The following is an 18273-nucleotide window of genomic DNA, read 5'->3' as shown; positions in this document are numbered from 1 at the left end:
GCTAGGACTGAAGTACACTGTGTCTTCTCCAATTCCTTTTCAAAGAGGAAACCTCCAGTTCCCATCTCTTGACTCCCCAGCAAAGCTCATGGGCCAGGCTGGTCTGAGGCAGAACAAGATGAAAGCCGAAGTGCTACTTCCCCATACTGCAGGCTCCAGTTCTGAGTCATGCAACGACATCCCACTGTTGATTCCTTTTGCAAACAAACAAGCAAACAAGAAAGGAAGTGGACAAGAGAAATGACCTATCTGATACCACAGATAACTTTGCTGCTCTATCATGCTGGGCAGGGCCTGCATACCACCCCCTTCCTTCTTGCTTGAGTGCTGCATCCCCAAATGGGAATGGGGCCACATCATGGCAGGGAAGAGCCGTGAAACAGGCGGTCAAGTCTTTGTGTGCTCATAGCCTAGACTTGTGTTAATACAGTCACGGGGATGAGCAAGCAGGAACAAGAGAAAGTGGTATATTGAATCCAGAGTGTCATACCAAGGGGAGAAATGGATTACTGATTACAGGTTTGAAGAGATCCTAATGGTTTCATGTACCAAAAGAGGATGAATTGTGTCGATCCTACAGCTGCCTCCTCTGGGCAATGCAATTTTTAGCTGCTTCTGCAATGCAGTGCCACATGTGCTCTTGTTAATTACTGCCAACTGAGGCAGGAAGTGATGTGAAGACATTTGCCTATGGACTCCCTTATTATTGGAGAACAGAGTTTTCAAAGGACCTAAATGTTGTGGAAGCACATATACCATTGACACCCAATAAAAACTGATGCTTTTAAGTCACTGAGCTGCTTCTGAAAATCCTGTTCATGAATCTTTAGGATACAGCTGCAACAGGGGATGATGGCTAGACCTAAAAGCGCTGCCATGCCCACCGCAACCATTCACATGCAGAGATGCAGATAGGATCGCATACACTGCAGACTTGTGGAGAATACACAGACAGCAGGCAGCCTGGCAGCTCTCCCTCACTGGGTGTTGCAAGTTGCTGCTTTATGGGATCAAGATGACCATGCAGAACAGAGGCAAAGATGCTTGAAACCTTTGCTAATGAAAGTATGCACATGCAAACATAGCAAAAAGTAACAAGCTGTAAGTGGTTGGGCATCTGTCATTGGTGATTAATATATCCATTTATAAATGAACCCAAACTGAACATGGCCAGGTGCTGTCCTCTTAGGTGGGAAAGATGGGATCTTGATGGAAGGTACCCAACCAAGGGTACTGAGGGAGCTGGCGGAGGAGCTTGCCAAGCCAGTCTCCATCATTTATTAACAGTCCTGGTTAACAGTGGAGGTCCCAGACGACTGGAGGCTTGCCAACATGATGCCCATCTACAAGAAGGGATGGAAGGAGGATCCAAAGAACTACAGGCCTGTCAGCCTGACCTCAGTGCCGGGGAAGATTATGGAGAGGTTCATCTTGAGGCTGCTCACAGGGCATGTGCAGGACAACCAAGGGATCAGGCTAAGCCAGCACGGGTTCGTGAAAGGCAGGTCCTGCTTGACCAACCTGATCTTCTATGACCAGGTAACCTGCCCAGTGGATGAGGGAAAGGCTTTCAACATTGTCTACCTGGACTTCAGTAAAGCCTTCGACACTGTCTCCCACAGTATTCTCCTGGAGAAACTGGTGGCTCGTGGCTTAGACAGGTGTACCCTTCACTGGGTAAAAAACTGGCTGGACAGCCGAACCCAGAGAGTCATGGTGAATGGAGCAAAATCCAGTTGGTGGCCGGCCACAAGCAGTGTTCCCCAGGGCTCAGTTTTGGGGCCGGTCTTGTTTAATATCTTTATCGATGATTTGGATGAGGGGATTGAGTGCTCCCTCAGCAAGTTTGCAGATGACACCAAGTTGGGCAGGAGTGTTGATCTGCTCGAGGGTAGGAAGGCTCTGCAGAGATATCTGGACAGGCTGGATGGATGGGCCGAGGCCAATTGTAAGAGGTTCAACAAGGCCAAGTGCCGGGTCCTGCACTTTGGTCACAACAACCCCATGCAACGCTAAAGGCTTGGGGATGAGTGGCTGGAAAACTGCCCCGCAGAAAAGGACCTGGGGGTGTTGACTGACAGCCGGCTGAATATGAGCTAGCAGTGTGCCCAGGTGGCCAAGAAGGCCAACAGCATCCAGGCCTGTATCAGAAATAGCGTGGCCAGCAGGAGTAGGGAGGTGATCATGCCCCTGTACTCAGCACTGGTGAGGCCGCATCTCGATTACTGTGTTCAGTTTTGGGCCCCTCACTACAAGAAGGACATTGAGGTGCTGGAGCGTGTCCAGAGAAGGGCAGCGAAGCTGGTGAGGGGTCTGGAGCACAAGTCTTATGAGGAGCAGCTGAGGGAACTGGGATTGTTTAGTCTGCAGAAGAGGAGGCTGAGGGGAGACCTCATCACTCTCTACCATTACCTGAAAGGGGGTTGCAGAGAGGTGGATGTTGGTCTCTTCTGCTAAGTGACTAGCGACAGGACAAGAGGAAACAGCCTCAAGTTGTGCCAGGGGAGGTTTAGGCTGGATATTAGGAAAAATTTCTTTACTGACAGAGTGGTGCAACTGGAAACAGGCTGCCCAGGGAAGTGGTGGAGTCTCCATCCCTGGAGGTGTTCAAGGAACGTGTAGACGTGGCATTGTGGGACATGGTTTAGTGGGCATGGTCATGTTGGGTTGATGGTTGGACTTGATGATCTTACAGGGCTTTTCCAACCGTAGTGATTCTGTGATTCTGTGATTTAGTGAAGGTTCTTCTTTCTCTGTCTTAACAGGAGTTACTACCATTTATAGTGTTAGCACTATGCTACCTATGCATTAATCCTCATTGGCTTTTATAGATGAGCCTTATCAGAGTATGTATTTTTGGCAAGAGAATGTAGCCACCCTAGTTTCCTATTAAAGCTTTCCATGTCAATGGCAGTTTCATTTAAATAATCTAATAATATCCCCTAAAAATCCTATATATCAGCAAAAGATTCCCCAGAACTGCAGCTATCAGCAAAAATAAGACTTTAAGGGTTTGTGTTGCCCATGGGTGAGTCATGAAGAAGTCAGTGTGTGTCAGCCTATGCTAAGACATAGGCCTGTGTTAGCCTAAGTAGGGCCATGATAAAGCTTTGGCAGTGTTGCTGGTACCTATGGCATTTCTTTAGCTGTGGTGCCAATGCCTGTGAACTTTAGCAGCTCACACTAGACAGAGAAAGAAACTCAACCCAGAAACAAAATTAAAATCTCTTAAAATTGCTGGCTGTCCCAGTCTTTCTGTTTGGGCAGCTCTACTGACTTTTCATAGGTAAACTATGCATTTGCCTCCTGCATTTATCAACAGCTCCTGAAATCCCCAACGAGAATTGTCCGGGAAAAGTAACAGGATATAAGTGCCTAAATACCTTTTCCAATCTAGGCCTAAATAACTAACAAAAGCAATAAATAAAGTGCATCTAAATAAGTGTCTTAATATCAGATTTATGTAAGCATCAGGTGTTGAAGCATAGGCTCTCTATGATACCTAGGAAACCAGTCTTATTTAGCTAAGCCTCCAAAACAACAGAACATTATCAATCTCAGTGCCAACTTATTTACTTGTAATGCAACTGAGTGGCTGATAGAGGCAGGGTAAAACTGTTCCCACAGTGAATCGTTTCCACACCAGTATTTCCGCATGGACACCAGTTAAGGCAGCCTGTCCCAGTTATGGACCGTGAGATGAGACCCAGTGCCTGTCCCTCCTCCCCAGCACAGTGGAACGAGACACATGCCAATACGCTTGGAGAGGACGCACCTTGTTGTTTTTACAGTTAAATTCATGTGAAAATAGTGCATTTGTTCCAGGGTTAACATGCACTGCTTAATCTACATACCATCTTTTAGACAGTAAGGTTACTAAGCTCAGACCTGCTTTAGGTATTTGAGGAACTATTGTTTTCAGATTAACTCTGCAAGTTCTCTCTATTGTGGGTTTTTTACTAGCTAGTTGCTGAAGTTAAGAAAATAGACTAAGCCCCATGTATTTCCACAAGCAGTGGGATTAACAAGCCTGGTTTCCAATGGATGTGTGTCCTGCAGTCCAGGTGCCCCAGCATGATAAACATCCCTCACAAAGTCATCAGCTCTTGCCCCCTGTCACTTCTCACTATACCATATTTCCCTATCTGCCTGGCTATGCAAGAGATGAGACAGACCATGGTTAGGTGCATTGGTTGTGCAACCACAGATCCTTGGAATGGAAGACAATGATTAATGCCTAAGAAGTACCATTAATTTAGATTTCTCTCTTATCCCAACTGATTTGGATCGCTGATTTTTTATGAGACTGAAAGGAACTTCCCATCTTTAAGATTACTATTAATCTGTCATAGTGGGTTTTGAAATTATTGGGGAGAAGTGAATGTCTTATTTCTGTGAAGAGGATAACGGCAAGCTTACCAAGTTGATACAGTGTCTGTCAGGGACTGTAACCAAGTTCTTTCAGTGAATACTCAAAGCTGTTATGTACAGAACTGAGAATTAACAGAGGAAGTATGGGCAGATGGTGTACAGTGATGGCATTTCTGTCACTATCTCTGTTCATCAGATTCAGTTAAAATGGGAGCAAAATCAAAAGTGTGGAAGCTAGAGTAAAGATCCTACCTGTCTCTCCCTGGAGGCTGTGTGATAAAGTCACAAAGATCTTAAAGTTTTTAAAAGAGGTAAAAATTTAAGAACCTCATCCTTGTGGGAAACCTCATCCTTGTAGGCTCCAAAGAGAAGAAAGGAGACTACTGACCTTGCTCCAGTTTTATTTACATCTTAACTCATTTGTAGTTAGCATTTAGAGGCTATCAAGCTGTTTTTGGAAAAAGGTTCTCCTCTCTTTGCAGGGTCCTTGCCATCTCCTTGCCTGCAGCCTATCAAAGATGAGACAGAATCACAGAATCACAGAATGATAGGGGTTGGAAGGGACCTCTGGAGATCGTCTAGTTCAACCCCCCCACCAGAGCAGGTTCACCTAGAGCAGATTGCACAGGAATGCGTCCACAGGACGCGTACAGCAGGACGGATTTTTCTACCGGCTGTCCTCATTTGGAAGATTGCCAAAGAATACAGTTTCTGTACTCTGATGTGCTTTAATTTGCTTTGTGCTAGCAATTTGTTTGAAAAGAACTGAGGTTATATATCAAGCACAGAAGTATAGACTGTCCTTTCTATCAGAGGGATTGGATTTCCAGTCACTCATAAGTTTCATTCTCTTGGAAGTGTTTTAAACAACTGTCATACAGACAAAAAGGCAGTCTTTAGCATGGCTTTTGGCAGGCTTACCATGCAAGTATGGGGTCAGCACACGATCAAGATCCAGATTCCCTTTACTGGACTAAACACAGGTATCTCCAGTGTAGACACCCACTTTTGAGGTAACCTCCTTCAATAATCAACCCGGAGTTCCTCAGTATTATCACCTTATTGTGAGTATGATTCATTTAACCTGAAAATGATGTCTGAAGACATGAAGTCCCCATCTAAGATGCCTAAAATGATCACTGACACCCTAAAAGTGACTGCCTCTCAAATGGCTAGAAATAGAGCATAGATGACTATCCCAGATGGAGACATCCCTTGCTGCCTATGGGCAGTGAAGAGTTTAAAAGACATGCTAGCCAGCTGCACTCAATTAAATGTAATGACAGATATTTGCCTGAGCTGCCATCAGTCCTCCTTTTATTCTTCAGTCAATTATAGTAGCTGTTATTTGTGCTTTCCAAGTGCCCATGCAGAATATGTGAGCAGTGGCTGGACTTTCACTGCGCATTCCTCAACAGATACATAGCTAGCATGCTACAAGCCATGGATTGGTTTATCTAACAGCCTTTTTCAGCAGAAAGGGAGAAAGTACCTTCAGTACATACAGCTGTTGTGCAAGCCACACACTGGCACAGCTAAACATTAGGCATAAGAGCGTAAGAACCTGGTTGAGATGCATCTCACTTATATTTAGATAACCCACTAGTCATCAAATTCTCATAAACTGCATATGCTTACAGGTATTTAAAGTAAGCAGAGTTAAGCACCTCAGTTCCTTAAAGCCTGGATGTGTGCAGCTGGCTGCATTGTGAAACACTTCAATACCTTTTTAGCTCTGGCCCTAGGCTCCCTTAATAAATATTTAAGATGAATGAGACTTACCCTCCCCTAGTTACATGTCATCACATGCCTGACTTCAGTTGTGTTGTACACTCCCAGTCACCGCACCCTTCGGTTTGCCTCTTCTCTTGCTTTATGTACCTGTGTGTCATGGGAAACTGGGAAAGGTGGTTTAATTGGGGAAGAAAGTTCATAACTGGGGAAGGAGTTCACAAGTCTCCTCTCTGCCCCTAGGCAGAGAGCAGCAAGCGATGTCAAAGCCTACTGGTGATCTGGCTTGTCATTCTGCCTGGGAGGGGAGTGGCAGACCAGAGAAGCAGCACTTTAAAAGAGACTGAGGAAGTGAACCTGTGATGCCACTGTGAAGCAGCCCTTCAGCTAAAGCCAATTACTCACCCAGCCACCTAGAGATTACAAAGAAAAGCACCTTGAGGTGAAACAAGGGAGAGATGAGGAGGATGGCAATGAAAAGACTTTGGCTGTTCGTTTTCAGTGCAAGTGAGTACTAATTTGGTTATGTCCTCAAGGGTTGGGTAGAAGGAAACAGCACTACAAAGTCCAAGTATTCCAATGGACTTTGTGTGTTTCTTTTTTGTTTAGTAAAAATTCCTTCATGTTTATGATCAGGCAAGTGTGTTTGCCATCTCTGTGCCGAATGTCCAGACTCACAGGCATCTCCTAAAGCTGAAAGACAGTGTTAAGAACAGGAAAAGAATGCTATTCTTCATGAGGCTGGAAAATATTTTTTAAAAACAGTTTTAATGGCTTCCATTAAATACAATGTTTACCTCTGAAGAGGGAACTTCCCAACTGGAAATGGAGAAGTCCTTGGGTTTTATTCTTTCATACATAAATCTGCATGTAGCGTACGTCTCTGCAAGTTTAAATCCTGCTCTTTATATGTACTCTGATACAACTTGTGATCTCTATATATTATTCACATCAAGGGGATGCACAATGATCCCTACTAACGCATATAGATCAGCCAGTTCGCCCCTGGCCTTCATCACAGATTTGCCCTTTCTCATCCTGCCTCGCAGAGCCTGCAGTCTCAGTTCTTTTTGACCTGTCTCTTCTTCTCATACCAATGCTCCTACACCTTCTCCAGGCTTCAAACAAAGCTACGCACATGGAAATTGCTTGGATTTTTTAACAAAAATCCTGAAAACCTCACTGAAACAATAAGACACACAAGAAGGAAATTTACAAAGTTTAACGTAATTAGAAAAAGTGGATGTGGTCCATTTGCAACAAATGGGACTTGAGTCATGATTTGATGATCATTATGTAAATTGTGTAATACGATTGGTATTCATTCTCCTTTTTCATTATTCTTACCTTTCATGCTATCCAAATTATAGATGGGAAACTTTTCAGAGCAGAAATATCTATGTTGGGTGAAGCTCTTCTTGCTTGCTTGGGCAGGACTCAAATGGTAATAATTCAGCGTTAAAAAATTTTTGGAGAAGGTACAGTAGATTCCTGCACTGCACCAGAGTGGAGAAACTGCACAGCACATGGCAGTGCAGTGTTGGGTTGCCAGCGCTGCCCTGAATGATCTGCATCAGGATCTCTGCACAGGCCGATTTCTTCTGCTGTACGGCTTTTCACTGTAGTTGTGTGAACAATGGGTACTGTGTACTTGCTGAAGGAAAAACCCCTTAATGGTCATTCTGAATAAAACAAAGTATTTACTTTTAATGCAAATTTCACATTTAAGAGGTTTCCCCTCTCCCACTTTGGAATTAAACTTCAGATAAATTCTGAGGTAAAGTATTGAGGAATTAAAAGTCGGAGCATTTCCTTGAGAAAGTGAAGTAACACATTTTCACTTTTCCTACTTTTCTCACTAGCCAAATCTACCAAGACAAACCAGCAATAATTTTGCTTGATCAAAGTCTCAATTTTTTCAGCAAACAAATATTCCTCTAATTATTTTCAGCTCTATTAATTGCCCTTCATTCTGTTTTGATTAACACTTACTCAGTAAGGAATGTGAAAGTAGACACATCACTTTGATTTTCTTCTTCATTTGTACAAGTACAAATGTTTAAGTTGAACAGAGGGAGACAAAACCTTTCTCAATTTCTTAAAATGTTATAGACATACTAATTAGTAACACAAAAAAAGTAACTCTAAGGCTTAAATCTAGGTGATGCCATCCCTCTAGTACTATATAGGCTATTTGCCCTCTCTCCTTTTCTGAACTTCTTTCAGAACTGGCCCTCTCCTCCCTTCAGCTGTACTTTGAATAGATTCTGTTTTCTCTCAGAAAAAGACCAACCCCTGAAGAATAAACCCCAATTTTTAGACATGCTGACTGTGACTAGCTGGCTGTTGGTGACTTTGTGAAGAATTGAGCTGTAGTGAGAAGGGGGAAGGAGGAAATTGGCGTGAGTAAATGGTGTCTGGAATGAAACCATGCAGCTTCCCCAAGGGCCAGAAGGTGCCCTAACAAGGGAGGAGTGGGAGCCAGAAAGAGATATTGTGGGTGAAAAATGGGAGAGCACCAGAAGTCGAGCATTAGGGTGACAGCAACAGATGAATAAGCAGTCTTGCTTGTTACGGGCTGTGTCTCTTGTACACAGTGTTTGGTTCGTCTGTTCCTTGACTCTGCACTGAAGACATGTTTAGGAAAAAACAAAGATCTCATTTATTGTACGATTTGAGTCGTCCAATTGGAAGAAGGAAAAGCACTTGTGAGGGGAAGCCTTAGGGTTGGGCAGTCTCTTCTCTGCCTCAGGGCTTAGTTAATGATCTGTGAACCCTGGCCTGGTGGAACCAGTTTCTGAGTGATAAAAGGATCAGGAAATGGGTTTTGCTCCATCTCCTGGTACAGATGGTCGTGCTTTTCACCTAAATGCAGGAAAGCGTCTCTATCCAGTCATGACAGGCAACGAGAAACCTTTCGTAAGTGTCTCTCATACAGAGGGCACAATGAAAAATGCAGTCAGAAAGAGCCCTGGGGCTATGCAAACATGGCCCTTTCACTGGGTGCTTCAGAGCAGGGAAAGACCTGGGAGTGGCTGCAATAAAACCATGCTAGAAATACTTTACCCTGCTGGTTTCCTTGTCATAGCTGTCAGCAGCTGTAAATGAATTAATCCCCAAGAGAACAGAAACCACTACCGCCATGTCACAGAGGAAGAGACTAAAACACACGCTTAACTAATTAACTGTGCAAGACCACAGAACAACTTGGTTATGGGACGGGGAATGCAGAAAGGTGGGAACTTCGGCTAGAAGCATCCTGCTGTGGTCACTCGGCAGCCCCTCCTCACCAGGATGCTAACAAGCACAGAAGGCAGTCTTTGTACTCTTGCTGAAAACATCTGAAGCTGCCTCAGAAGGCAGGGAGGGCATTCCTGAACGGCAGCAAGGAACAAGGGTTATAGGGGAGGGAAAGGTTTGGCTGCTGGGAAAATTCCTGTTAAACTCCTCTCAAGAGAGGAAAGGTGCAGCAGTTCTGTAAGTATAGGCCATTTCTAAGAAGAGACTTGAAGGACCATTTGCTATGCAGAACAGACTGGATCTGGGAAGCTGTTACGGAAGCTTTTGCCTCTCCCGAGGGGGAGCAAATCCCCTTGCCAACTGTCCCATGTTACCTTCTGCAAGTACCTGCTACCAGCAGGTTCCTAGCGCAGTGACAACAAAATCTTTTGGATCCCTATGCTGTTGTTTTCTAAGGGACGCTATCATTCACTGCTGTTATAGTCAAGGATCTGTAGTGCTCAACTTCCCAATGGCTTCCTCTTACTGACCTAATGCATGTGTCTGTGGTCTTTTCCTGACTAAAAAAGCATGTATTCACAATCCATTTGCAACTCAAGGTGGAATCTAGATGCCCCTTGTTCTCTCCCTTACACATTACATTTCCTTATGGATCTAATCTGGACAGAGATAACGGCAGAATGAGGACCTAAAGCTTGCTAGATAGCAACTTTTCAGTCAAGTCCTCTATGGGGAACACTGACTCAGCCTGGTTCTTTCAGAAGCAAACCTTCACCACCACACACAGTCTGCCCCTCTCAGGGAAAGCATACATCTCTGCCTTCTTCCACTTTCCTCCTTACTGGACCATGTTCCTCTTTGCCATGGGAGTGCCTCTGAGCAGCACTCCCTTTCTTGCCTTCCTGCACTCTCTTAAACTGGTTTCAGAGTTAGATTTTTTTCCAAATGATTGTTTGTTGCCATAAAAAAACCCCCAAAAAAACAACACACAAACTGTAAGGGCAAAGCAGGTATTTTTAAACATAGGTTCCCACAGGCATGAAAATCATCTATGGAAGGGCGGTGGTAAACCTCCAGCCCAATTCTGAGAATAACTAAGATCTGCCACTAGCTAATGCTTGGGTATGATGAATTAAGCACCAAGTCAAATGGAATACAGCAAGAAACACCTACCCTGCGCCCTGCATGCTTCACCAGGGCACAGAGGGATTTCTGGTTTATTCAACTCTCAGCTATTCCTGCGCTCCACAGGCAGGAGCTACATTTCTTGGAGAAAGGTGACTACTACCCTACTCATTTGTAAAAACAAATAGCTGTTCTCCTCTCGTTTCTTTCAAGCTGTCTTTACTTTTCTAGGTTTCTCTCTTTTCAGGTCATTACATGAACAGGTTTTGATTCCCTAGCACAAAATGTCACTTCTCTGTGGACTTGGATTGAGGCAAGTTATCTGTCAGTTTTCCTGATCCCTGAAATTTGACAATATCAATTTGTTAGTTTAGCCTGAATCCTTAAGGCTGCTGATGCATTTGTATTATCTGTTTATCTGTCTCCCTCTGTACATTTAGAACTGTCAAAGGATGTCAGTCACACTGAAAGAGGGCTCAGAAAAAAAATATGTCTTTATAAACTGCATGGCAATGTATGTCCAGGTAAAGAAGAGGGAAGCGAGGAACGGAAAGCAGAGTTTAGCTCTTAGCCATCCTGTGCAGCAGCTTCCTATAGTCAATCAGTCACAGCATACATCACCTCTTGCTCAGTGGGGAACATCATGGATGTCACAGGAGATGTGGGGTTATTGTGGCATGTAAGAAAGCCAAAGAGACAAAACGTGGAATCCAGATGTCGTTAATTTTGCTGACTGCAGAGTTTATTCTCTTCCTAGTTCTGGTGACTGCTCATGCCCTCACTGTGGAAGCACCTGCTAAGGAAATACAGGTGGCACGAGGGAACAACGTTACTCTCCGCTGTCATTTTAAAACTAAGGCTTCTACTACCTCAGGAGATGTTGTTGTCTGGAGGAAAATCAACAGTGTGGTAATCAAGTTGCATAAAGAAACCTATGATAGGGCATCCAAGAGGGGGGTGGGAGGAGAGATGAAAGCAGAACTGTGGGTGGGAATGTGTGTTGGAAGAAAAAGATTCCTTCAAGACTTTCTTTAATCTCAGAACTATGCAAACAGAAGCTCTGATTCTAGATGCAATTTATCCCAAATCTATTGCATGATACTAGGCAAGCCCCCATCCTTCTTTTTTCTCTCTCTTGGTCTTGCATCTCTGTATTGAGGATACATCACTGTATGTACTGTGGGTTTACATCTATTAACATATATGAAATACTCAGATACTATATAAAAATATATGTATAAGTATATATATTATATATATCTATATATACACATATCATTGATACTCTGTAAGAAGTTTTAAGTTGATGATAATAGTACATGGAGAGATTCTTGATGTCTCCTACATTCACATGAAGTATTTGAAGGTAAAGAGACCTCTAAAGTTCTCCCTGACTTCTTGGGAATTAGTGAGAGAGGAAGCAGCCTTTGGAGATCTCCTTGCAGTAACTGCCAAGGGTTTCTTCTCTGAAGATCTTTGCTGGACAAAAGCAAGGGAGTTTGTATAATCCTAGGGGAATTTGATTGATAATATGAATCTCGGATAAGTCTCACAGTGTCCTGTCATGGTGAGAAAAGGTGAATAAGCCCCAGCGAAAGAAATCAGTTGTCTCTGACTTCAGGTAAGGTGGGAGACAGGGATTCCAGAAAGAAACCCAGATCCTTTTGAATTTCTATGTTTTTCTTGGCTTTTTGGCAAACTGGGGTAGCTTAAGGCCCTCTTTTCCAAGCTGCTCTTCTCTTGAGAGTGGGATAATCCATTAAGTTAGGTTGTAGACTCACACAGAAGAAACTAAGATTGATCATTTTCCCTGCCTCTCTATCAGGATGATGCTGTCACTAGGTATTTTGATGGACTTGTACAGTATGGCAAGGGTTATGAAAACCGTGTACAGTTTAGTGGTGATGTGAATGAAGGGGACATCAGTATCACCATCAATGCAGTGACCATGGAAGACAACGGGACATATGCATGCAATGTTCGTCTACGGAATGACCCCCCCAGGCAGACTGCAACCGTGGCTCTTTCAGTCCTTGGTAAGCATGATGGAGACAACACCAGATCAATTAGATAAAACGCTGTCCTTCCTCTAATATCCATATTGGTTTAGACAACAGATTTTCTAACAGAAAAAAACTTTCCAGGAATTCATCATGCACAATTCCATCTTTGGTCTTTTCCTACTACTACAAAAGTAGGTTGGAAGGCTTAGAGCACCCAACTCCCTTAGACATCTGACTATAGAAAACAGTCTTGAGAACTGTATAGTTCACTTTCCTAATAACCCTTGCCTCATTACAGGGCATTCCTCATTCCCCCTGTAGCTTGTCATACTCCAATTATCAAAGGAGGACTTGAGTTACCCAACACTATTAGACATATCCCAAAAAGCATGTTACAATTCCTTCTTGGCTGACCAGTGCCAAGAAGCGAGAAACAAATTACAGACAAGTTCACTCCAGTTCCTTTGAGAAGAAGGTGGTAGGTGCAAGACCAGCCTCTCTTTAGCAAGAATAAAAACCCCACAGGTGCAGTACATGGCTTGAAACAAAAAACTGCTTCTGATTAACAAAACTCCTTCCTTTTTTCTTCCTTCAGTAGCACCATCCAAGCCAGAATGCAAGATTTTGGGGACAGCAGAATATGGACAGACAATCAATCTGACCTGCATTTCTCATGAGGGCTCCCCAAAGCCCAGATATACCTGGCAAAGCTTCAATGTAGAAAATGAGCCCCGTGTACTACAAACAACAGAAGGTACAGGAAATTCAAAGACATCAAGTCCTTGAGCTCTCTGTAGATCAGGGTTGGAAATATTTTTAAATGCAAATACAAAAAACACACTTAAGGCTTTTTCTAGGAAGTTCTCTGACCAGGATTTTGAAAAGTTGTCCTTTTGATACAAGACACACTTACGAGTAACTTAGGGGGAAAAGGACTGTTACCTGAAGTAACAATGGTCAGTAAGATTTTCACTTCAGCTCTCACCTGGCAAGAAAGCTGTCTCACTCTGGAAGCAGCCAGAAATAATTAATTCTCAATTTCTGGGTGTAAGGGGGGCATAACATGAGGAATAACATTGAGGTTTCTAACTGGTGTGTCTTTATATCCCAGCTCACTCGACAACGACCAGGTCACTTTCTGTGGTGAAGGCAAACAAAATTTGGCTCTGAAAGCTACTTTCCTTCCAGAGATGACTCCTCACCTAGAGGAAGGTGGTATCAGAAAGAGTTACACCATTCCTTGCTTTAAGCATAAAGGAGGCTTCTGCTTCTTTAGGACTCTCACACAGGCCCCAATATTTTATTTGCTTTCATTTTAAGTCAGAATCTGGGGAAAAAAAAAAAGGAACTGAATTTCCACGACAGGATCTTTTGCAGAACTATTCACACAGAAATGAGGGTTTAATAGTCTTTGAAGTGTAGCAGAGACAGAGGACTCGGATTTATTCCTTTAAACAACTTTGTCTCTTCCTGGTATGTTCGGCTCCAGAAAAACTGACTATCTGAACCTACCCTTTTTGGTTTAAGTTATTGTAACATCGCTAAGGAATTAAACTAAATATGATCAGATGCGATAGTATAGTCAACACTCGCTGATTCTTGCATAAATTATCCAAAAGATGAAATGTCACCAGGGACACAAACCTTATTCGTTTGACTGGCCACTAAGTGGTGCCAACACATCACGCACAGCCCTGAACATACCGGGATCTGTCGTCTTACAGCAGCAGCTGCAGCAAGCTTCTGCCCTCATCCTGTCCTTCCCCGGGACAGGAGTCTCTTCTGATCCATTTCCACCTCATTTCTGTTTTCATCAGAGCACCGATGTCTAAGTAGTGTGCTGACTGTCCCCTTCTGCCCCAAGGTGGCTGGATGCCCCACTGTTGCTACAATTTCTTTCAGTGCTGCATAGTGTGCAGAATCCCCTTAGCCACTCCAAAATTGATAGTAGCTGACCCGCATTTTTCCCAATTTGACACACCAGTCAAGTACTTTTGATTTAATATAGGAGGATTTACAGTCCAGTAATAGACAGCAACTCTGAGAGCTATAAACATCACAGTGCAAAAAAACCGTGACGTAAGCATGGACAGTAAGTAGAGACTAAAAAAAAAAAATAAAATGCTCTTTTACTATCTGGCACTAGGCGCCAGCAGAGACTAAACAGAATCCCAGTCCCACGAGTGGTCTGGACAGAAGTGAGATCGCAGGGAAAACAAAACAGGAAACCCACTGAAAAGCATTCGGAGCCTTTTGCTTTTAGAGCAGGAATCTGGACCTTTATCAGCAGATCACAAGCAAAAAGCATGGACTACACATACAAATGTCAACTGGAGACAGAACAAATGAAAACTGACTGCTTGAGCAGACAGAGCTAAGCTTTAGTATATAGTTCTGAGCTCTGTTGGGTTGGGCAGAAAAAATCAGTGCCATAGCAATGCCATGTCACTGCATTTCTTTTCCTTCATTTATTTTCACAGGCTGCATGGTGTCTCCAGGATTAGAAAGCTATTTCCCCCACTGCTAAACAATTCAGATCTGAAATCTTAAGAGCTGGAGGATTTAAGAGCTTTTTGTTGTTTTACAAGTTAATTCATCAGATGGCCAGTTCTCAAAGCCAGATGCCGGTTTGGGCCATCTTATATTGCCCAGCAAAATCCAATGCAAAAAAAGCTTTCACTAAGCACACATACTTCTTTACCATCCACCTACAATTTTCTTTCTAAAAGGAATGTTCATATGCCACATGTTCCCTGTAATCAAAACAGCACACTTCCATTTGTCTTCCCGCAAATCACACTAAAACCTAGGGACTAGCATGGCAACTCCTGAGCAAGATGAAGTAATCCATCAGCTTTAATAGCCTCTCGTCACTCCCACTACCCTGGGCTAGAATTGAAGGGCTGCTGTCCCCACTTCCTTCCCTGCTTTAATTCTTTTCTTTTTTGGACTGGATTTGTGTTTCGCAACAGGGGAACAAATAACTCTGAAGAACATCTCGGCAGATACCTCTGGCTTTTACATCTGCACTTCAACAAACATTGTGGGAAAGGAATTTTGCAACATGACAGTCAGCGTTGTGCCACGTAAGAGATGGGGTTGCTTACTAGAAGAGCAGTACCAGAGAAAGTACAATGCAGACAGAAGTATAAAATTCTGCTTTCATTCTAAAAAAAAAAAAAAGCACACTTTTTTTTACCTTTAAGACAGATTCTCTGCATTGGTTTACATGCTGATAGAGTACTCACTAACTCATAGAGTTAGTTCACAGATGACAAAAAGATGTGTAGAGTGAGATAGGCCTGAGCCCCTAAAGTCTGAAACTTAAACCGTATTGACAAAGTACAGCAGTTGTTCAGATCCAGGGGCTCCTCCCTATCACTATCTAACTAATTGCTCCTGCAGACTTATCAGCTATGCAGTACGTAATTAATTCCAGTTGCTGTAGCAAAATAAGTGTGGCTTCTACTCAGTCTGTATCTGGTAGGTGTTCAAGGAAGGTGTGGACGTGGCATTGTGGGACATGGTTTAATGGGCACGGTGGTGTTAGTTGATGGTTGGACTTGATGATCTTACAGGTCTTTTCCAAGCATAGTGATTCTGTGATTCTGGTAGTGAGATCTGACATCTGGTGGTGGGATTTGAAGTCCAGTGATTGTGCTGATTGTATTTAATATCATTCTCACTGCAAGGGGTAATTCTTTTCTTCCTCTGTAGCATCGATGAACATAGCTCTTTACGCTGGCATCATTGGTGGAACTGTTGCTGCAATTATAGTTATTGGTATTTTAGCCTATTGCTGCTGCTGTCGGGTCAACAAGGACAAGGACTATGAGATGACGTAAGTACCTTTCTCTAGAAAAGTGAATGGAACATATGAAGGGCTCACATTCTCCCTCCAGCATTAACCTATGGAGTGGAAAGCACAAAAAAAAGAAGGAAAGTGTGCACTGCTTTCTCCTTTCAGTTTCTACCCTAGTGGCTCACATCTCTCCTCATGGAATATGCCCAGTATTACCAGACACCTTTGTGGTCTCTGGGGTAGAACCCAAACATCCAAACCTTGGAACTGAATTAGCAAACCCAACTCAGTCAAGCACACACAGCTATTGGATAAGCAAAGCCCAGACTTTTTCTCATTTCTCTGACTGCCTATAGCTGTTTCTGTCCTTGCTAGCCTAAATCGCCATTCAGAATTATCACTCCAAGATAGAAACGTTTTGTTTATTCTCATGATGGAAACAGACCATTGGAACAAAAGTAGGATGAGAAAAGATACACCAGTCACACTTTCTCTACATACATGCTATGGAAAAAAAAATAGCTCATGCACCTCTTGCATCACCCACAAGACTTAATTTATGGAGTTCAGTTTGGTGTACTTCCAGGTCAGCTTAGAGCAGTCTAAAATAATTTTGACACAAAACCCCTTCAGTAAAATTTCTAGTTGGTTTTAATTAACATCTCTACTCCTGAACAATGTTTTAGGGAGCGAGAAGATAGAAATGAACCCTCCAACGAGACACCTACAAGGAATCAGAGAGCAGAGGATGATGTTGAAGATGAATGAAGAAAGAAGCAGGAGGCCAATGCCATCTTCAGGATTTGCTGAGGCACAGACATCACTGTAGGAAAGAAATCAATCCCTCTTTCTTACTGCAAGAAGGTTTTTTTGAGTAATAAAATTAAAGCTAATGGCTCTGCCTTCAAGTTCTGGGAGAGAATATCCTTGTCTCCCTGAAAAGAAGTGCTTAACGTACAATGAGTACTAATACATAACCTCATAGCAGAAAAATTTATCTGAAGCACTGTTTCACGCGGTCACCCAAAAATAACCAGCCTTCTAGAGTTCCCACTTTCTGAAAAAAGAAGCCAGTCAGGTCTATTTGGAGAACAGAGTTGCTGCTGTATCCCCAGATCCACAGAAGGTTTCAAAGTCACCAACTGCAAGTCATCAAGGAAGGGTGGTCTTGTTTATGGTGTTATGCAAATGTCACAGCTTACAGCATTGTCCAGTATAGAAATTATTTTATGCAGACCGAAGCAAGCTGATTTTTAAGGACATTTTATAAAATGTGTTCTTTGTATGTATTATACATGCACATATAAATAAAAATATGGGAAAAACAAAAATCACAGATGGCCAATGAAAGTCTCCTGTTTGGAACAACAATGCATACTAATGGAATGGATAAGATAAGAAGTTAGATGGATTTGTAATTGGCAGCTCATAAGATCTAGAAACAGTCTGGTAGCCTACATACTGTCAGATTCCTGAACTTATGAGTTCCAGCTCAGAGAGCTCCTAAATACTAATTTTCATTACATGATCCTTTCCCTCCTGACTGTTGCATGGGCAAGTCAGAAATAGTCCATTGCTCCTGCTTCTGAAGAAATAACAGTGTGAAAGCATGTACATGGCAAGTACATGCTTAATAAAAAGAAGAAAAACAAAGAAGGAAAAGTACTTTTTTATTCAAAATTGTTAACAATTTATTTAGAAGCGCTGTATACGCAAAATGTGTGCAGATGTGGAGAGGAACTCCCATAACCAGTATCTTATCTTTGGAAGAGATAAGATGTCTGTCTTTGCCAAAAAACTGTCCATATGGTATTAAAATCTAATTAAGAGCTGTTTGGTTTTGGGGTTTTTTTGTTTTTTTCTTTAAAAAAAGACGACATGTTCAATAAATGACTTACACGACAATATTTGTCCTTTCAAAGCTCTCTACTGCATCTTTGACTTCAGGAGTTTCAGAAACTCACTGCAATGCCTCCCACATACCCTTTACCCCCAAGTAGT

The 18273-nt window shown here is 42.8% G+C and overlaps 1 protein-coding gene across 1 annotated transcript; it reads left to right on the top strand.

The window, feature by feature from the left end:
* Positions 1-6560: 6560 nt before the first annotated feature.
* Positions 6561-17040, top strand: GPA33 (glycoprotein A33). Its single transcript, XM_059826097.1, has 7 exons — positions 6561-6609; positions 11225-11376; positions 12293-12503; positions 13066-13224; positions 15443-15556; positions 16188-16311; positions 16959-17040. Exons 1-7 carry the CDS (start codon positions 6561-6563, stop codon positions 17038-17040), a joined length of 891 nt encoding a protein of 296 aa, XP_059682080.1.
* The last annotated feature ends 1233 nt before the right edge of the window (positions 17041-18273 follow it).

Source organism: Gavia stellata, chromosome 1 (genome assembly GCF_030936135.1).
Source record: "Gavia stellata isolate bGavSte3 chromosome 1, bGavSte3.hap2, whole genome shotgun sequence".
Lineage (NCBI taxonomy): Eukaryota > Metazoa > Chordata > Aves > Gaviiformes > Gaviidae > Gavia > Gavia stellata.
This window is presented reverse-complemented; position numbering and strand designations above follow the sequence as displayed.